This window comes from Cavia porcellus, unplaced genomic scaffold (genome assembly GCF_034190915.1).
Source record: "Cavia porcellus strain 051 isolate PalLab524CR breed Dunkin Hartley unplaced genomic scaffold, mCavPor4.1 scaffold_3, whole genome shotgun sequence".
Lineage (NCBI taxonomy): Eukaryota > Metazoa > Chordata > Mammalia > Rodentia > Caviidae > Cavia > Cavia porcellus.
This window is the reverse complement of record NW_026947486.1, coordinates 38,245,250-38,267,731: the sequence shown is the minus strand read 5'-3', so window position 1 is coordinate 38,267,731 and position 22,482 is coordinate 38,245,250. Positions and strand designations below refer to the sequence as shown.

General features: G+C 37.7%; 1 protein-coding gene across 2 annotated transcripts in view; it reads right to left on the bottom strand.

Moving 5' to 3' along the window:
• Ogt (O-linked N-acetylglucosamine (GlcNAc) transferase) overlaps window positions 1–22,482 on the bottom strand; it is a 49,731-nt gene that overhangs the window by 20,269 nt on the left and 6,980 nt on the right. For both annotated transcript variants that reach the window (XM_003470996.5, XM_003470995.5), the window contains exons 4-14: window positions 16,945–17,013; window positions 13,649–13,765; window positions 8,665–8,744; window positions 7,697–7,892; window positions 5,381–5,521; window positions 4,542–4,642; window positions 4,252–4,405; window positions 4,061–4,162; window positions 2,869–3,048; window positions 2,082–2,240; window positions 1,844–1,933 (exon numbers count right to left, since the gene is read on the bottom strand). In XM_003470996.5, the coding sequence (XP_003471044.1) occupies window positions 1,844–1,933; window positions 2,082–2,240; window positions 2,869–3,048; window positions 4,061–4,162; window positions 4,252–4,405; window positions 4,542–4,642; window positions 5,381–5,521; window positions 7,697–7,892; window positions 8,665–8,744; window positions 13,649–13,765; window positions 16,945–17,013 (1,389 nt within the window). The remainder of the gene's footprint in view (window positions 1–1,843; window positions 1,934–2,081; window positions 2,241–2,868; window positions 3,049–4,060; window positions 4,163–4,251; window positions 4,406–4,541; window positions 4,643–5,380; window positions 5,522–7,696; window positions 7,893–8,664; window positions 8,745–13,648; window positions 13,766–16,944; window positions 17,014–22,482) is intronic.

The window sequence follows — 22,482 nt, the reverse complement described above, 5'->3', positions numbered from 1 at the left end:
CAACATCTGGTAAAGTACACCATTGAACAAAATGCACTTAGCAGGTATCTATAATATTTCAACCAACAAGAAAAGAACAGTTTTCTGAAAAGCAGTCTATTTTTCCAAAATAGATTTAGACCAAAAAAGCACACTTAAGTAAATAGAAAAGAATTGCAACATTACCTTCACTATATCAAATCATAGTGGTATGAGGGTAGAAATCATCAGCAAAGAAGCCACAGAAATTATGCAAACACATAAAGATTAATATATGACTGAAAATCAGTGGATTACAGAAGAAATCAGGGAAGTAAAAAAGTTCCTAGGACCAAATGATAGTGGAAGCACAACATACCAAAACCAATAGTACATAATAAAAGCAATTCTAACCTAATGATGCATCTTGAGGTCCTTGAAAAACAAAATTTTAAACTAATGAAAGCTAAGAAATTATAAAAATACTAGGCATGGTGGTACACATCTGTAATCCCTGGACTTGGGAGGCTGAGGCAGAAGGATCTCTCCAAGTTTGAGGCCAGCCAGGCTACAAAGGGAGTTCAAGGCCAGCCTGAACTACATAGTGAGACCCTGTCTCAAAAAGACCAACAATAACAAAAAAAATTATAAAAGATCAGAACAGCAATTAATGAAATTAAGACAAATAAAAACAATACAGAGGATCAATGAATTAAAGATCAGATCCTCTGGAAAGATGGGAAAAGAATCTGTGGATAAGAGGAGATGGATGTAATATGTATATGTGCCAAGTATCCCAATGATCAATTTATTTACTATGTATTGCAAACATATACGAATAAAAAAGAAAAAAAGTCTTGAACCAAAGCAGCTCAGTCAGGCTGTCCCTAAAATTTTGGCCCAGATGACTGAGATGTTTATGTTTAAAAAAAACAATTTTCAAAGAAAAACCCATATTCATAAAGAAAAAGAACAATACAGCAAGTACAGAAATAAACACAACCAGCCAAGGCGTGGAGGCAAACACCTATAATCTCCAGCAGTAGGGAGGCTAAGCAAGGAGGACTGCTTGTAAGTACAAGGCCAGCCTGAACTAAAAAGTGACTTTTAAGGCCAGCCTGAACTGAATAGCAAGACCTTGTCTCAAAAAAACTAGGAAAAGAGAAAGAAAGAGACCAAGACCTAAAAGCAAAAAACCATAGGTCACCTATTTTCTTTTAATGGCCTAATTATTGCTTTGTTTAATTTACTCAGTTAATATTTATTAAGTAACAATGTGTGTGTGTGTGTGTGCGCGCGCGCGTTCACGCACATTTTAATGTGAATTGAACCCAGGACGTTCACACTGAGTTACACACCTAGCGTTTTTTAATTATTTAATTTTGTGACAGGGCCTTCCTGCATTCATGCTGAGCATGAACTTGTGACCCTCCCGCCTCAGCCTCTCAGATTGCTGGAATTATAGGCATGTGCCACAACATGACAGGCTCAAATATATCACATTTCTGTTTCATTTACAACCTCAGTAAAAGACATGGCAATTACAAATGTAAATGACTAAAGAAAGACAATGAAAGCAACTGCCCAAATGTTTAACAGCTATGATAAAAAATATAAACTACAACCAGCTGTGCTGGTGCACACCTGTAATCCCAGCACTTGGGAGGCTAAGCCAGAAGGATCACTGCCAGGTATGAGGCCAGCCTAGACCACAGAGTGAGACCCTGTCTCAAAAACAAAACAAAACCCACCGAATACATTAAATACATGGAAAAACAATATGTGAGGGTCATGGATTCAATCCCCAGAACAAAAAGAAAAACTAAATGCCAATGGTTTTACTCAAATTTACTTAAAAAGTTGGAAGCATGAGAGTTGCACCTACCTGAGAAAGATCAATGAAATGATTGGCTTCTGCCATCACCTTCACTCGGAAATTTGTACCATCATCTGGACTCAGGGCATAACAGAATACCTGTAAGGCAGCATAGAGCACATTTAATAAACTTGGTTCCAATCTCTTCCAAAAGACATTGGGTTTAACATTTAAAATGACAGGAAACCACCACTGGAGGTATTTTCTTTAAACATAATGATTCTCTCTGGAGGAACACTAGTCTTACCTCAAATTTATCAGGATTGTGCATGCCTGGAATAGACTGCATAAGGTGAGAAGTAGGATGATTCCCAAAGTCAGAACTCACATATCCTACACGTAGTCGACCATCACTGAGCTTCAAATCTTTTGGATGTTCATATGGTGGTTTATGAAGGACATTAATCTACCAACAGAATCCAACAATCATTATTAAAGTTTAGTCAATATGTAAATTTTCATCCAAGGAAACTAAAAACAAGCCTACATACATACTTGAAAGTTTTGCTTAGAACACTTCACTTAATTCACACAGCCAGTCTGACATATTTTCAGCAGTTCATGTAATATGCTTTATATTTGACCTGTTTCTAAATTTGATGAAATAGTATGAGCAAACCCAAAATTTGTAGAAATGTGGATAGAACCCTTACAGTATTTTAGAAAAGTCAGTAGGGGAAGAACTTTTTTAAAAACCAAAATTATGCCTAGCACTTGAATCTACTCTCAGAAGAAATTTCAACCTTTGAGGAAGGAGTGGTCTAATTCTCAAAGATGATAAAAAAAAAATACCACACAGTTGGTTAAATATTAGTTTTCAACTTAAAGGGAAATGCCATCGCTTATCTGTTAGTGTTTAAGAGTTATACCTCAAGACAGGATACAATGCAAGGAACTTCTGAGGGGGCTGACAAAATTTCATTGCTCAACTTGGGTGATGAACACTTTACTATAATTCATTAAGCCATGTACTTGCTTTCCACAGTATTCTACATCTGTGACTCAGTTTACAACAAAAGGACTAAAAATCACACCTTATCCAAACAAAGGTTCCCGTGCCTCTCAGCAATAGCCTTCCTGAAGCCATGAGAAAGAGGATATAGCATACTGTGATGAGGATGCACAGAAGGTAATCTATTCTTCTCTAACTGATCAGCCACAATACTGACCAGCTTCTTCATTCGCTCATCATAGTCTGTCCAATCACAGACAATCTAGAAGAAAACAAAGTTATTATCTAGAAAATGACATCCCAGCATTTAATATTTTATATATATTTAATTTAAAATGTCAGATAACCCATTAAAAACACTGAATCAGGCTGGGGATTTAGCTCAGTAGCATAATTGCTTGCCTGGCAAACACGAGGTCATGAGTTCAGTCCCCAGTACCAAAAAATAAAAATAAAAACACTGTCTCAGCCTGGCATGGTAGCACACACCTATAATCCCAGCACTCGGGAAGCTGAGACAGGAGAATCGTGGAAAGTTCAAGGCCAGCCTGAGCTACACCATGGTATACATCTTATAATGCCAGTACTCAGGGGCTGAGGCAGAATGACTACCATGTTCAAATGCAGGGAAATTTTTAGTAAGACTCTCTCTCAAAATAAACAAAGCAAGTGTTTGCTAAAATTAGAATGGTATCAAGACCATTAGCATCACCCCGGCCTCAGCATGACATGCAAATTGTATTGTATGAGAAAGTTAAAAGTTCAACTAAAAAGTAAAATAAAAGGTGATAGGAAATAGGGAGTTCCCTTCCCTTTTTCAAAAGGGAAGGGAACCAAGAGACAGAGGGAGATGAAGGGAAGGGGAATAAAAATGAATTGAGAAATACTACGTATTGCTGACATATACCATAAAAACAAATAATTAAAGCTGAGCACGGTGATGCATGCCTATAACCCCAGCACTCAAGAGGTTGAAGCAGGAAGATCACAGCAATTCAAAGGCTAGGCTGGACTATATAATAAGTTTGAGGTCAGTCTGAACTACATAGCTAGACTCAGTCTCAAAAACACAAAATAAATAAAAATCTACAAAAATTAAAAAAGACTGAGTTGCAGCTCAGGGTAAAAGTCAATTCAATCCCTAGTTACAAATTCAAACCAAACTGAACCAAACCAAAAACATTTTCTCTATTTAGGCATGGATTATTACGGCACATAATAGTTAAAAAGTGATTACAACACTGAAAGCCAGTTCCTGGCCTGTTGTTCTTTACCTGCAGGCAATGAGCCAAATTACAATAAGCATCAGGAAAATCAGGCTTAAGTTTCAGAGCCGTGCGGTAAGAAGCTATTGCTTCTGGAATATTCCCTGAATCCTGGAAATAAACACAATGGGGTGGTAAGAAGTTCTCTAAAATTAAATATCCCATCCCAAGATGACACACACCATAGTACACAGCAGTACCTTGTGAATGGAGGCCAGATTGCTGTGGGCATCTGCAAATGCTGGGTTAATCTGGATGGCACGAGTATAACACTGCAAGGCTCCCTGAACATCCTGCATCTCCTTCAGAGTGTTTCCCATGTTAGAATAGGCGTCGGCAAAGGTAGGACTGATTCTAAAGGAGAGGACACAAGTTTTATTTATCCAGCACAAAATTCTTTAACTTTCCATTTGTTCTGTTCTTATTAAAAGCCATTTTGCCTTAAAATTAAAGACAATTAAAAAGAAAAATAAGGCTGTGAATTTCTTACCGAATAGCTTCCTTATAATGCATTAAAGCTTCCTGCAGTTTACCCTGCTGTTGCAATACACTTGCTAAATTAGAATGTGCAGCAGCAAACTCTGGGAAGACCTATAAAGAATCAAGACCATAACTGAAGTTAAAAAACACCTGCCAAAACAATAGCACTAACTTCCTATAACTGTTAGGATCTTTCCTCTCAAATATCCCTAAATGCCTATCTTTTCCAAGTCTACTTATTCAAGACCTAATAGCTCAAATTCTATATCTTTTATCTGATTTATAGCTTTGTTTCAAACATGAGGCAAATTTTTTTCTTAGTTCATGCTGACAACCCCAGCACCACTGAAATCTCTTTCTTCTTCTAAATTCCTACACGTACTAACCATCAGACAGTCATGAGACATTAAAATTACTGTATATACTCCCTGGTAAATTTACTTCAACTTCTCTTCAAAAACACTGTCTCTATTTAAGCTTGGATTATTATGGAATATAACAGTTAAAAACTGATTACAACACTGAAAGCCAATTACTGGCCTATTATTCTTCATCTGCAGGCAATGAGCCAAGTTACAATAAGCACAAATAAGCAACAGTAGCTTACTAGTTGGTTTTTCTGAACAGATCTTATCAATAAAATAATGAACTCTAAATTTATGGATTTTCATCAGGTATACAGGACCTCACATGCGTTTCAGGTGCTCAATTATGGGCTCACTAAACAATCTTCTTTTAAATGATTCAACTACTATCTTTTATAAAAGACGTAGATGGCACGGCAAACTTGACTGCTTTCTCTGTATTGTCGCATAGGCTAAATACCCAGCCAAACTACCCTCAACATACTTCTAATGCTTTACGATACAAACGAACTGCCTCTTCAATATTTCCCTGTTCTCGTTTGATATTGGCTAGATTATTGAGAGAGTCAGCATGGGTGGGACACAAACGGAGAGCTGTATTGTAACAATCTTCTGCTTCAGCAACCTAGAAAACAAAACAAACTCTTCAAAATCTATACAAATGAAACACAGGGCTATTACTGACACTGTTCTCCCAATTTTCATAAGTGTTTACATAGGCTTAATGACTCGTAGTACTTCATAAAGTGGATACAGTGGACCCTCAAGTTACAATCTGCCTCACATACAAACAACTGGAGTTACAACCAGAATCTTACAAATCCTGAGTTAGAACACGAATGCAACCTACGTGTGCGGTTGTAAACAAAGACTCATGATGCCAGAAAAGCACACGTAAGGATCAGTCTGAGCCCAGATATGTGTGTCTGTGGATGTGATTTCGGCCAGTGCTTTATCTAATCATTATGATTACTGCTATCAAAATGGCCCCCAAAAAGCTAGGAAAAAAAAAAACTAAAGAAGGAAGGTAGGTAAAGAAAGCAATCACAATTGAAAAAAAGAAGGAATTGTAGAGAAAGGTGAGAATGGCATTTGTGTGACCAATCTCACTAACATGTACAGCACGTCAAAATCCCCTATCCAACAGTTATCAAGAAAAGATTTGTACAAGGAAGCTAGTGTTGCTGAAGGTGTTACCCAAATTACTAAGTCACAATCAACAGTGTTAGAAGAGGTAGAAAGGCTATTATCAGTGTGGGTAAACAAAAAGGTAGGTGGCAAGTTATAGCCTGAGTCTGTAATTTGTGAAAAAGCTAAGGCAATAAATGCAGATTTTGTAAAGGATAATCCATCAACGAGTGACAATGGTGAAACGTTTTGTGCCAATAAGGGTGGTTTTACGATTTTAAATCAAGAACTGGGATCCATGGCCTAACTAGGCATTGTGAAGGAGCCAGTGCTGATAAAAGGACTGTGAAAATTACATACACAGCTTCCAGTGACACAAAGAAATGGCTTTTGCTGTCATCAAGTTTTCAACTGTGATGAAACTGGACTTTTCTGGAAGAAAATGCCCAAGAGAACATACATTACACAGGAAAGGAACAAAATGCCAGGCCACAAGCCTACAAAGGACAGGCTACACTTACTGCCATGTGCCAATGCAAATCGTGACTTCAACATAAAGCCTCTCATGGTTTATCATTCTGAGACCCTAGAGCACTCAGAAAAAGTCATGAAGAACAGGCTAGGGGTCATGTGGAGATCAATACCTCTTTAAAGACACTGAGACCTGCCTAGAAGAAAGTATGGCCTAAAATTATACAGGACAGGAGACTGTGTAGAGGACTCTGAGCCTTCAATTGACCCTGTGGTTGATGACACTGTCACTACAGCCAAGTCCATAGGCTTCCATGTAGACAGTGGTGATGTGGAGGAACACTCAGAATTAACTCTCTACACAGGAACTTCAGCAACATCCAGCTGAGCAACAGAGAATGGCAGCTGAAGAGCTTCCTGGGTGACAGTATCAACAATCAGAGCAGTAAAATTCTTATGAAATGAAGGGAATCCTGAAAAATAGACAGAGCTGCAAACATTTGTAGAGAAGACCCATCCAGGTAGAGAAAAAGCCAATCATTGCATTCACTTGCTTCATGATAATGTCATGTCACACATAAGAGTGTTAAAGAAAAGACACATACAACCTTGGATCAGTTTTTAGTTCTGAAAAGGTTGAGACCTAGTGAGCCAGAAGCAAGTCCTAGTGGGCTGCAGACTGTCCCAAGGAAAGAAAGGACATTAGAGAGCCAGATACCTGATGTTCTCATAGAAGAGGATTCTCCTTCCAAACAATAACCATTTTCCATTTCAGCCTCCCTTCTTGCAAGCCAAAGATGTGAACTTGATTGGTGAGTACAGTATGAAATTGTTCTTTCTGATAAACTGGGCATATTTTGTAACTTTTTGGTGAATATACTATGAAAATCTTTGATGTTTGTGGTCAATTATGCATATTATACAACCTTTTTATTATGAAAAGGTCGGTTAAAGGGTGCTTTGGGAGGTTTGGAACTCATATATGGATTTCTTATGAAAAAAACAGTCTTGACTTACAACCAGCCTTCACAAACAAATTGAGTTCATAAGTTAAGGGTCCACTTATTTTGCAGTATTCCTCCCATTAACCTAAACTCCAAAACAAACCCAATATAACCATCTCAATACTTAATAACAATATGTATGAAAAAAACTTCCTTCATTCTACCAGAAAAAAACAAGACTGATTAAAAATTCTTACACTGCCTTTCTCTTTGAGTGCATTGGCTAGGTTGCAATAAGCATCAGGGAAATGAGGTTGCAGTTCAATAGCTCGCCTGTAGGTGTCTATTGCCAGATCTATCAGGCCTTGCTCATAGTACACACAAGCCAGGTTGCCATGCACCACTGCATGATTTGGACTCAAGCTTAGGGCACGAAGGTAAGCCGCCACAGCTCTGTAAATAAAAAACACACACACAAAAATGCAACTAATTTTGACTGGATGCTTTGCTATAATTAATTCATGCTATGCTATACAAAAATGCAGTAACCGATTGTAACTACAATTAATTCATGCTATAATATACTTAAAAACTGCATCTTTATAAAATGTATTTGAACCCTGAGAAACTAGGTTTTCCTTTGACAAGTTGGAAAATCCAAATTTAACAGCTTTAAGAATAAGATCAAAAGAATAATTTAGTCTAAGAAAAACATTTCAAGTTTTTTAAATTTTTTTAAAGAGATTAAGACAAAAGAGGACATAACAAAGCAGATCAGAACAAAACAATTTAAGCAACGCAGTATATCACAAGACAACCCGATATAACAGTAGCTACCATAATGTCTCCTTTGAAATAGTTGAGCATACCTTCATATGCAATAGTATCAAACATAACAAATTTCTTTGAAATAGTTGAGCATACCTTCATATACTAGTATCAAACATAACAAAACAGTATAAAACCATTCAAGAGAATGAAAGTATTACAGGGCGTTCAGAACATTCAACTAAATTCCCAGTGAAGAGAATAAAGGGTTTCAGGAGAGGCAATGAGGAAAAGTCAAGTAACAGTATCTATAAATTAAAGTAGTAAACATCAGGAGCAGGGAAAAACAACATACTAGAAAATGAAAATGTGTTTCAATGAGCTACTATCATTACCTCTGAGGCCAAGTGCTCAATATAATAAAGACCCAAGAAAATTTACTAGAACATTCTCTCACCTGTCAAATATGCGTGCCTCTTTCAAGACATTTCCTAAATTGATATATGCATCTAGAAAATTTGGGTCAAGGGTGACAGCCTAAAAATTAAAAGAGAGTTACTTAAAACAAGTAAGGCTTTTGTCAAAGTAACTTCCCATTTACAATTTTTAATTCTTTTTAATTTCACTTTGTCTTTTGTACTTGACAATTTCACCTGAGAGCTCTATTTTTTCTAGGAGAATTAAAACCTTGTTTTATTTTACAAACCTTATTATTTATTTTAAAAACCTGATTAAAATCTTATTTTATTTTAAAAACCTAAAATCCTGTATTTACAAATATCAATGTTATCAAAATAACTTCTCAGGCTGAAAGTATAGCTCAGTAGGGTACTTGCCTAGCATGCACAATGACCCAAGTTCCATTCCTGATACCACAAAAAGAAAAAAAGATTTTCTCACATCACATGTTCTGTTGTGAGCAAAATGGGTCCTGAAGAGAAAAATAATTAAAATCTGGATCTCCCAATTTTACTGAGCTGAACACTTTCTATGAATGGCCCTGTTACTTGCAACTCTTGTAAAAAAAAGTTGCAGGTGGGGAATGATGGCACACATCTGCAATCCTAGTACTCAGGAGACTGAGGCAAGGAGGATTACCATGAATTCACAGCCAGTATGGGCAACACAAGTTTGAATTCAAGGACACCCTGGACTACATAGCAAGACCCTTTTAATACACACAAATATACCTACTGTAGAAACAAGCATCAAACTCTTAATGAAACTGAAATACATACAACTAGATACCCATTAAAACCTTAGTAAGATATATATATAATTAGAGGTACATATTCAGATTGCATAAAAAAATACTAAATGATGCCTCCAAATAATTCTGAAATTGTCCCAAAATACAGCCGAGTATACCCAGAACAGTGATTCTCAGGCTGGCACTATTTTTTTTTTTTTTGTCTTTTTTATCGGTACCAGGGATCGAACTCACGATTGCCTGCTTGCAAGGCAGGTGCTTATGCCGCTGAGCTAAATCCCCAGCCCCAAGCTGGCACTATATTAAGAATCTGTCTCCTAAAAAGACTCCTGGGCACTATCACAGGCTAGTTAAATCAGACACTGAAAATAAGGTCAGGCTGGGCATTGCAGCACACACCTGTAATTTCAGCACTCAGGAGGCTGAGACAGAAGGATCACTTGGGAGTTTGAGGCCAGCCTGGACTACAAAGTGAGTACAAGGCCAGCCAGAACTACCTAGCAAAATCCTATCTCAAAAAGACAAAAAAACAGTTTATGAAAATAGATTAAAACATCACTATCTAGTACAAGTTCCTCATGCACAAAGAAAGTAGAGAGCCACTGATCAAGAAAGGTGTTCCAGGGACTAAAGTATAGCTCAGTGATAAGAGTGCTCACTCGCCTAGTATGCATGAGGCCCTGGGTTCCATCCCCAGCACCAAGAAAGAAAGAGATCTTTAAAATATAGTAAATGCAAACTTTACCAAAACACTGAAAGGATAAAGGTAATGAATAATTGTAAATATATTACAGATTCCTAAAGAATACTTCCTCTTCACTTAAATAGCAACTCTAAAAAGCATAATACACTCAATTTTAATTGTCCACAGTGATAGATAACTACTGTAAAAATCTTTTAACTTTTTGGGGCTGGGGATTTAGCTCAGTGGCATAAGCACCTGCCCTGCAAGCAGGCGGTCGTGAGTTCGATCCCCGGTACCAGAAAAAAAAAATCTTTTAACTTTTTATTATGGAAACTTTCAAACATAACACAAAAGCAAAGGAATACAACAAAACCTCAACAACTGATAAACCACATTTAATTTTATTTAATCTCTATTCTAATCTACTCCTTCACTTTCCAGATTATTTAGAAGCAAAACCTTGACATCTCACTCCATTTGAAAATATTTCAGTATATACCTCAGGAATGAGACAAGAATGCTTTTTCTCCCTAAAATAACCACAATACCATTACTATGCCCTTAAAAAATGACAGCAATTTCTGAACATCAAATATTCCTTCACTGGTATTTCTGAGCAACTGAGTCAGGTTCCAAAGAACAACCATAAAATCTGTGAATGTGTTCTTCTGAGTTTCTTTCAAATCTTTTTGTTTCTTTCAAATCTTGAGAATTACTTTCCTTCCAAATGCATTTTATTCAAGGATTAAAAAGAAAGAAAAAGAAAACAAAAACTACAACTTAGGCTGGGAGTTTAGCTCAGCAGCACAAATGCCTGCCTGGTAAGTACAAGGTTGTAAGTTCAATCCCCAGTACCAAAAAAAAAAAAAAAAAAAATTTCAACACATCAAAGAGGGCAACAATGGTACATACAATGCACACTGTTATCCCTAAATCATTCACCTAGAGCACAAGGCATCTGCATTCAGTTGTCTGAACAATACTATTACAAATCTTTCTCTTCAGCTAACTCAAGAGAAATCAGTTGTGTAACTATCTTATATGTATATATATATATATATATGTATATATTTTTATATACACATACATACACACATATGTAGCAAACCTTGAAAATTAAGCCTCCATTTGTATTCCTACAATTTGTTCAAGAAACCAGAACATTGTCCTATATAGTTTATACGGTAATTTGGACTTTGCTGATTATATTCCTATGGTCTGTCTTTTCCCTGCCCCGTGTATTTCCTATAAACTAGAAACTTAAGTCAGATTTGGGCTCTTATTTTTTGCAGTGCTAGAGATGGAACCCAGGGCCTAAGCTAGTCCAGCACTCTACTGAGCTATACTCCCAGGACTTCCTATCACAAAATACATAATGTCTGACCTGCATCTCTTTTTTGCCCATGCTACATGCCTCAATCTATTAATAGTGACATTCTATCATTCCTTTATTTATTGGCTAGATTTTTAAATATACGCTTTTTAAATAGTGTCTTGCTAGGTAGCTCAGACTAGCCTTGAACTCACTATGTAGCCCAGCCTGGCCTTGAACTTGTGTCAATCCTCCTGCCTCTGACTAGAGTGCTGGGAATACAGGCATGAGCCACTACACTCAACAAAGAAAAGAAACTCCCATCAACTATTAGGTGGCCCTGAGGTCTAGTTTATACAGGAGAGAGAGGACAAGTGCTTATCCTTTTAAAACTGTTTTAAATCTTTAATTGATAAATAGTTAAGACAATGGATAATTGTAAATATACTCATTTTTTCTTTGAGAAAGGAACTCACTTTGCATGCCAGGTTGGTCTTGCAGGTGAAGCTGGCTCTGAATTTACCAATCTTCCTGCCTCAGCGGCCTGAGCACTGGGATTATAGGCAGGCATCATGATACCTGGCTACTCACTTTTATGGTCATATTTATGGGGTACAATTATATTCTGATCTACATATACACTGCAGGAAGACTCAACCATGCTGATTTATATATTCATCAACTAACCACCTCATTTTTTTAACCACTTCATTTTAAAAGAATACTTAAAAATTTACTTTAGGTTTTTTTTTCTGTTTTGAAACAGGCTCTTACAAAGTTGACCAGACTGGCCTCAAACAAATGTCTCAGCCTCCTGAGTACTGGGACTACAGGTATATGTTACTGCCAGTTTCTTTTAGCAATTTTTTAAAATATTTATTTATGCATTACATATTTATTTATTTACACTGCTTTGCCACTGGTTTTTTTGAGATGGGGGTCTCATTAGGTAGTCTAGGCTGGCCTTGAACTCACTACGTAGCCCAGACTGGCCTCAAACTCTCAAGTGATCCTCCTGCCTCGGCTTCCAGAATGTTGGGATTATAGGTGTGTGCCACCATCTGCAGCCCCAGGACTTTTCTTTTTATCTTTTTGAGATAAGAGTTTGAGATCCTCCTGTCACAGGTTCCCAAGCAGCTGGAATTAAAGGCAAGTTCTGTAAGGAAGCTATAAGCAACCTTGAAATATACATATTATTAACTGTGGTTATCATGCAGTACAATAGATCAGTACAATTTATTCCATTAGCTTAAATGAAACTTTGAAACATCTGATGAACATTTTTCTTTCCTCATACTCCTCTACCAGTCTGTTTCTACCTTTGTTTCTGTTATATGAACCTTTTTAGATTCCAAATGTTAAGTATGATCATACAGTATTCTGTGCTTGTCTTGTTCCATATAGCATAATGCACAAGCAACAAAAAAACAAAAATAAACCAGGTGTGGTGGCGCATGTTTGTAATTCCAGTACTCTAGGAGGCTGAGGCAGGGGGATCACTGAGTTCAAATCCAACCTCGCAATGCAGCAAGACTCTGCCACTAATAAAAAATGTAAAATGGACTGGAAACATAGTTCAGTATAAAGGCCTTGGGTTCAATCTCCAGTATCATTTAAAAAAAAAAAACTAGTCATGAAAAGTTAAAACATCTCTAATAATCAAGGAAATTCAAACTATAATGACATATCAACTCAATTATCAAAATGATGAATAATAAAAAATTATACACTCTGTGGGACCATACATTAGTAAAGCCTTTTTAAGACAGTAGTATGAAGGTTCACCCTAAAATATATCTTCCCTTTTTATTTAGCTAGTTTTCAAAATGAGTTGCTCCCAGGCTAGGGATACAGATCAGTGGAGAACACTTGCCTAGGACGTAAAAAGGCCACAGGTTCAATCCCCAGCGCCACCAAAAAATAAGTAGATTAATCTCTTTTAAACACTGAAGTACATTCTCAATGCCAAAATGGAAATGGCCACATCATATACCACCCAGCAAATACTGCAATACTATCAGAAAGACAAAGATAGTATGTGGCTAATTAAGTGTATGTCTACTATTTAGTCGTAGTAAGAACATTCTGCATGGGCAGGGATTTAGCTCCACAGCATAAGCGCCTGCCTGGCAAGAGCAAGGCTGACAGTTCCATCTCTAGTACCCCCCCCCAAAAAAGAACATTCTGCACACATAAGCACCTCATAAACACCAATTATTAATTTAGTGACTAACCTTTTCAAAGTGGTGAATTGCAAGCCAAATCTCCCCTTGTGCATTGAAAACACAGCCGAGATTACTCCAAGCTACAGCAAAGTTTGGTTGCGTCTCAATTGCTTTCAAATAACATGCCTTAGGAGGGGTTAATGACAGAAGATGGGAGGGGAAGGAGATAAAGGGAAGGGGGAAATTTTGTAAAGGGGGAAAAAAAGATTGGGGGGGGAAGAAGGTGATATCATTATTCCTTCTCTGACCAGTCAAAAGTGACCCTGCAGCATAGGCTCGCTTGCGCCAAAACTAATGCGCTGCCACAGCTGGCTGATCCTGCGCCTGCGCCACCAGAACCCAAGTGCAAACCACCATGTTCAGTTCTGCCAATCAACAACCAATTCTTATAATGGGACTTATCCAGGAGGCCAGTTACCGTAAGACTCTAATGCTAGACTTTTCTCACCCACATAGCTAAGCTCCAATAATGTGTTCAAGTGGTATCTAGAGGGTGCCCCTTAAGGCCAAGTATTCCAAAGGATCCTACTGTTTCCCAAAGTGTGTTCTACAATGTGTTAAGAGCCATCACTAGGAAAAAAAAAAGGATTTCATGATCAAATAAACTAGGAAAACAGGGATTCCCTAAGCCTTCAGTAGTATTGAAAGGCTCCCTGAACTTAACTGACCATGGAACTCTCCTCTCATTGAGCATTTTATTAGAATTCTATAAAACACATTTTGGGAAATGCTACCCTAGACAATAATGTTTTCCATTAACACTGAGTCAGAAAAAAAATGTTGTGTCAATCAGATGTCATGAAGCCATACTTTAAGTTACAAACCCACACTGTTCCTATCTTCTAAGGACTAAAGCTAAAACCTCACATGAAAGGACTGCACCTAGGTTGAGGTCCCTGTAATGCGAGCGCAAACGTCGCACGCGCCACCTAACAGCATAGCACTGCGCAATCGCTGCGAACTGCTGCGCTACAACACCCCTAGACGCAGCAAACGGCCGACCAGATCCATTAATCTACTAGACAGGCCCATAGAGAATATTTGTTTAATGAGATTAGTTGAACTCATGGTACATTAAAACCCAATTTTATCCAAAAAGGTTACACAATAGGACTGAGGGAGCCAGTCAATCAGATTACTCATCTAGTCAACCGTTCACAGGGGCTCATTCGCACGCAATGCGCATTAACGCTGCGCAGCCTTTGCGCTACTGCAGGGTCACAGCGCATCATCAGAAGAGCAGAATGCTGCAATCCAAACAAAGAAGAAAAAAGGAAAAAATGAACAACAAGAAGAGTTAGAAGCTTTTACTAGTAAATTATCTCTAATAATTTTAATAATTAACTTTTACTTATTTTTGACAGAATTGTGGCTATAGTATAAAACATTCTCTTACATAACTTGCTTGTAAATAAAATTATTTTAAGCTGTTTCTGAAGCCACAAGACAGAAGATTCAGGCATGGAGGCAAATTGTTTTGCTGTGGCAGTTACAAACCCGTTACCATATTTCTCATCATGTGACTTTTCGATGCGTTCCTTGCTGGAAGAGGAGGAGGAGGTTGTGTGTCTGCCCTAGATCCAGGCCTCGAGCTCCCTTCAGCGAGGCACCTTACGCATGGAATAGGAGGTTTCACCCACCTGAAACCTTCTAAATACAATATCAATGGTGAAAAACCAAAAACAAGAGAGAAATAAAAAGATCATTAGTAAAAGTTCAACAAAGCAATTGAAATTCTTTGGATGTCTATTACATATGGGAATGAGGATAGTCTCAAGTCTGTAACATGGGAAACATGCACAAGGGAGAGGGTTAATCAGGGCTATTGCATACAGCGGGGATTTTTGCTGGAAGAAAGGCTCTTCAATTTCTATAAAGACAACTTAATTTTGCTTCCATCTACTAAGAATATGCTGGCTTGAATTTTCAAATGCACTGATGACAAAAGAAATACATTGCATTTCACTTAAGAATAGTTTCTTGTTTACTAAATTCTCACAAAAACCAGAGTAACATTTTTCAAACTAGGTGTCTCCAGAGCTCTGAAATAAAGAAGTCAGCAACCTAAGGCAGGCGCAATGTCTCAGCCTAAACCGATCTCTAAAGCTGCGGTGAAGTGCAATTCATGTTAGCTGTCCGCTTGGTTGGGTGACAATCAATAGTTATTTGTTCTATACATTGCCAATTAGATTTATCAGCTAAGATTTAAATCAATTAGTTGGAAACCTATATAAGGTTAATCCAAAGTATAAGCACAATTTATGAGCAATGCACTTAAAACTAATGCCTTTTAACATTAGATGGTGAAGTCTTCTCTCTCGCTGAATGAAGCAAACAGACAGCTACGCTGCGCGTACACTCCACGCAATAGCATGCGCGTGGGGCTCAGAGCAACAGGTGGGAGTTTCAGAAGCATTCTGGTTTCTCCCCACTCCTCACCCCTGCAGCGCGGTTGCGTAAGGTGGCTTGTAACAAGACAATTGCATTTATAAATTTATTTGTAAATGATACCAAAAGCTTTAATTAACCCAACCTGGTGTTCAAATTATTTATTTAGAAACACAGAATGCTAAAAGCCACCTTTCCACTTCGGCAAGTTTTCTTTCGATCAGTCCATTTCCCAAACAAACCAGCTTTGTCCTTTTGACTTTTTTTTAAGGAAGTGGGTGGGGAGGAATAAAAGAAGGAACTGAGGAAGAAAAGAAGGTACACAACTAAGATTGAAAAAGAGGAAAAGGAACATGGGGAGGGAGTAAGGACAAAGGGCAGGATGTTCCAATTACTAATTTTCAATCATTTCAATAGCCTTTCTTCCACTGTAAAAGGGTGAGGAAGATGAAGGGAGGAAGGTTAAATAAGACTTTTAAATGCCAGTATTACAGGGTAACATTTGGATGAAATTCTTCTCCACTTACAAACCACAAAGGACTTAGAAGAGCAGCATTTTCAATGGCACCTGCATCTTGAGCCAAAACAGAGATGCTCTGCTTGTCACCAGCAGGCAAGACTCAGATTTGAAGGAATGTTATTTATTCCACATAAGATCATGATGGAGCCCACTGTTATAAAGATGATCTAGCTCAGCAGAAAGGCTCCACAACGTTCAGGATCTTGCTTTTACCCCCAGATTTAGAACATATATCCCAAAGCCTGGCCCTGCTCTAGTCCGAGACAAGTTAAGTCAAAACTTTCCTTAGTTTCATAGGACTGTTTTGTGAAGATACCTCAATGAAGAGTTGAAGACTTGGCAAAAAGTACAAATTTTCATAATACTGATGTTTAAATGTGTTCTATCAAACACCTACCTTGGCTTCTTCCAAGCGACCCAGGGCTTTGAGCAGGTTCCCCAGGTCACTGCGAACACAGTACAAATCCTAGAAAATCAGAAATATTATCATTATACTCTTCTTTGTTGATCAAAAGTATCTTGAAATCACTTCTGTGCATCTAGCTCCTATCATTTTATTGCCAACCAAAGATTCTGCTTGACAAACTTAAGTACATGACCACTCCCCTCATCTTCAATTCCAAATCCCAAAAGGTCTAAACTCTCACTTGGTTAAATCTGACCTGAACTGATGGGACACCATCTATAAAATTCATTTCTCTTGCTTAGAAATAACACTCATTTCTTTTGCTGAAGAAACATAAATGTGTTTTTACTCTAACATGCTGCTCCAGACCCAGCTATGTCTAATAATACACAGTATTATTTCCTACAACCCTGAAAATTCTGAATTTTGAAATGCATTTGGCCCCATCACCTTCAGAGAAATGACTGTGGGACCTTACAAGAGCCTCTCTCCTCTCCTAATGTCAGTTGTTTAAAAAAAATGATTTAATATTTATTCAGCTGTTTTATTCAAGGTTATGATGAATCACTCCTGCATCAAGGACCCACAATTTTCCATAGCGGGCAAAACAATACTGTACTTAGCAAGCTATTACCTATCAACAAACCTAACCTTTGGCTCGTAAGCATTTAGAAACCTTGACTTCATTTCACTCTTAGGCAGAAAGATTACCATCCAACCACAGTCTCAATCCTGACACCTGCCACTAGATTACTCATTAGTATTAAGTGCCATCAGAGTCCAGTGGGTGAATAATGAAAAGGAGTTGACTCTGCTTTTTATTAGCAGCTTAATTGTACTGCTAGTCATCTGACTCACCAGTCCGTTCATCAGTATGAGACACTTTCACAACCGTGAGTTTGAATTTTTATTTGCCTTAGCTTGCTTTTGTCAGTAGAATCTATCAGTCAACAGAGATAATCACAATATAAAGCATGCCTACGATTCCAAACATAAAGAGCCTTAAATTAAGTCCTACGAAGTACAATTCTGTCAACTGTGCCAAAGAATCATCATATATATTATTCTCTCTACAACAGTGTTATGATCTCTAGAATCAGTTGATTAATATTACTGATAAACAGCTTTTGTAATTGTGAATTTATTATGCAATAAAGTACAGGAAGCCACAAAGCACTGGTCTCTGAGTGTGGTGGCGCAGCACTCTAATGCCAGAGCTCTGACAGGCTTCAGGAGGATTACAAATTCAAGCCAGCCTGGGCAATTTAGCAAGACCCTGCTGAGATGTAGCTCAGTGCAAAGGCCCCAGTGAAATCCCCAGTAAAGACAGAAAGATCACTCATGCACTCACGCATGGTTGGCTACAGTGAATTAACTCCACAACTTTTCCAACTTAGTACTATATTCAAGCAAATGATTTGATTGCCATGACCTGAGGCATAGGCCATAGGTATAATTAATCCTATTACAGATTTAGCAAGCCTCTAATCAGTCTAATGCACTTTTGAACCTTATATATACTCTTACTATCTACTTTAAATTCTCTAGCTTGCTATCTATATTGTATAGTTTTACACCCCTTCCCAAATTTTAAGGGTAAATTACCCTTCTGTATTGGTATATTTTGACTAATCCAATCTGTTCGTGTAAGCTCCTTCTACTTGTTAATTGTGGTTATACATCCTTGGATTTAACTTTTGGACTTTTAGGGGCCACAATAATCAGAAGTCTAGCAGTAAAAGTAATTACAATAGCTATACATTTTAGCCAACTGTTGTATAATTTTATCCTCTAATTTCTATAAACTTTTGGATGGATATCTTCCAAGTCCTGACAACATATCTATATTTAGCTGTATCATCTTGATCCATTACAGCATGCTAAATCAAGTTAACACAATGTCCATAAAAAACAACAGTATCCTTGCTAGGTGTAGTATAACACCTATAATCCCAGCAGTCTGATATCTGAGGCAAGACTGGAAGTTCAAGGTATCTCAGCAATTTGACCTAATCTCAAAATCAAAATTTAAAATAATTATAAAGGGCTGGGGGCGTAACTCAGCATAAAGACCAGGGCTCAATTCCCAATACTGTCCAGAAAAAAAAGAGGAAAAAGCAGATTCAAGATTACCATAAGAAAATCAAGAAGGCAGTATTAGGAAAAGGTAAAACATGTCATTAAATAGTGGAATACAATTTTCTCACCTAGAAATTGAGACACACACATACGCATCCATGCACCCCTAATTTCTAAAAACTCCAGATACTACCATTCTCTCCAAAAGTTCAAAACCTAAGCTCTACAATTCTGCTTCATTTGTCAAATCAAACACAATCACATTTCTAAAACTTGGCCTATTTTATCTACCTCAGGTTTTATGCAAACCTTTATTCAATTCAATAAGCTTAAAACTCTAGGGCAAAGAAATTAAGTGAATTCTTATCAAGGCGCATGCAATCTAATCAGAAAGACAAGGCACACACAAACTATTCATATAGTTGTAAAGAATTCTGAGAGAGGGCAACCCACTCAGGACCCATTTTGTTTCTCTCAGACAGAGCTTTCTTTCTCTTAATAAATATATTATGAACTCCTACCAGACATGTAGTAGGTTGGGAGTTTCCTTCCACTGTATTATGAGGAGTGGGGAGATACAAAAAGGACAGCTGACACTGAGCTTTTTACCACTGTGTTCTCTTTTGCACAGTGACCCATACCTACCTTAGAGTGTCCTTGTTTTCCTACTTTTACTTGGCCTAAACTTCCTCTGTAGCACCTATTTCTTTTACTGCCTTTAATAAATGTATAACTGTGCTATTTATAAAAAGAGTTCTCAGAGAAATAAATGAGCTCAAAGGATAAACATAAGCAGGGACACAAGGATGAGTTGGTGTTTAACAAAGAGAAAGACATCGTAAATGAGAGAAAACAGTATGACTATAGATAAGAAATAAGAAGTAAGATTTTCCTGCGTAAACCTCTGAACATAGCAATTGCTTCCCGACTTTCTTCCTAGAGGCCCAATCCTTGCCCTCTCTAATGTCTCTATACATACATACACATGAAGTAAAATCAGATCAATAAAAACCTACGGTAGTTCTCAATTGCCTTTCAAATTAAATTAAAACTCCTCAGCCTCTCTATTCTTTTGAAATCTTTCAATTGACTCTGCTCTACTACATTCACTTCTTGTTATTACTTGACTCACCACGTTAGCCAAGGAAGTCTATTTGCTATTTACCTTCCTACAGAATGCTTAGGTTATAAGCACCCACTTGAGGACATCTTCTGATTAATACTCTCCAACAATAATCATCCAAAGAGCTTACATCTTCTTTTCCTTTTATGGGTCAGGACCATCTCAGGACTGCAACTTTTTCCCCCAATAATAAATCTCCCCAATTTCTAGCCAAGCATTTGTACACAATAAGCACTCAAATACTAAATGGCAAGGCAACCTTAACAAAAAGCAGAACTGAGAGGGGTTTCTATGATTCAGCTGTATAAGTGAGGCTCACAACAACATGACAGTAACAACACATAGTGGATGCCAGTAACTCTCAGGAATGTGCACTACCATCAAACAGAAGCAATGCTCCAACAACTCATAGGTTGTTGGGCATGATCCTGCATGCCTATAATTCCAGCACTCAGGAGGCTGAGGCAGGATTGCTATGGCTTCAACACCAGCCTGGGCTACACAGTGCATTCAAAGCCAGCCTGAATTCATAGTGAGATCGTTTCAAAAAACAAACAAAAAAAGCAAAACAAAGAAGCAAAAACCATGGGTTCAGAAACTGATGTTATTACAGCAACTCAGGGTTATACCCAATATACAAAAGACAATCTTAATCCATAAAAAGGATTGCCACATATGGGCAACTCTAGTGAGCTATAATGTGGAAAAACACCAAATGCAATACCACCTTTTTAAGTAGGAGTTAAAATTTTACCGAAACTATTAAACCATCCAACATTACAAAAAACCATTGAGAATATAAAAATATGAAACTTCTACATTTTAAAGGCCATTAAACTTAATCAAGTGACATAACAACATCCAAGGGGACCAGGAATATAGCTCAGCGGCACAGTCCCTTGCTTTCCTGGTAAGCACGAGGTCCAGAGTTCAAATCCTGGTACCAAAATAAAACAAACATTGTAATGCCCAAATGGACACATCCATTAACTTAACTGTTAAACTGCTAAAATTAGGTAAAATATATTAATATTTTAATTTTTCACTGCCACAAAGCCAAAATAACCTGAGCTTAACACTTTGTTTTTGGTTTGTTTTTTTTTTTTTTTTTTTTTTTTGAGACAGGGTCTCACTAACCCAGACTGGCCATGAACTCACAAGGATTCTCCTACCTCCACCTCCAGAATGCTGGGATTACAGGCGTGTACCACTATGCCTGGCTTTTAACTATTTTTCATAGAATGCCAAATGAATCCTTTTATTTTGGGGGTGGGGGTATCAGGGATTGAACTTATGTCCTAGTGCTTGCCAGCCAGGTGCTTACACCACTGAGCTAAATCCCTGGCCCCTCAAATGAATTCTTCATTCAAGTCCTCAATGTACTAATGAAGCACTTGAGCACAGGTTTAAGGTTCTTAGGTTTAAGAACAAAATGCAAAGGCCAGGTTTCAGAAACTCTGTAATCTAAACACTTGAGAGGCTGAGGCAGGAGGCTCACTGTGAGTTCAAAGTTAGCCTGGGCTACATAAAGCAAATTCAAAGCCATCCTGAACAACATAGTGAGACCCAGAATTTTTTTAAAAAACCCACAATGTAACAATGGGCATCAAACAGTTAAATGTAAACCTAGTTAAAACTAGATATCCTGATATAAACTGGAACATGATCATCACGATACATTTAGGTGACCATCAAAAGCATTTGCACAATCTTGTTTTCATTCACACTGGTAAGAACAGAGAACTAAAGTAGCACCTTCTACTAGAAATAGACCCATATAGGAACACACAGTTGCTCAATGCCATCAATGGGTAGGGTAATCCCATGATTTTAGCACTACTTTGTTTCTTTGGTAGGGCATAAGCTTCCTGTAAATAGGTTAGATATTAAATAGCATATTTCTGTCTCCCACTTTAGTTTTCTCACCTCAAGATACTCCTATGAGGACTTGGGAGGCTGAGGCAGGATTGCTGTGAGTTCAAGGCCAGCCTGGGCTACAAAGTGAGTTCGAGACCAGTCTGAACTGCACAGTGAAACCTTGTCTCAAACAAAAAGATGCTCCTATAGTTCCATATACTGTCAGTAGCAATGACAACTCTACTGCACACATGAGCAACTAGCAACCTGAGCCAAGATGAAAAAGTTAAGATCACAGCTATGTAAGAGACTAAATGCACTTACACTCACTCAACTAAAATGAGGAACTAACCCTGGTTAATAAAGGTAAAGAAATTATTGTACTGTGACCACCCAGAACAGGTCAACAACAAGGCTTGGAAACAGTGAGTCCAAGCTCTAGCAGTAGCACACACAAGGCTGCTAACACT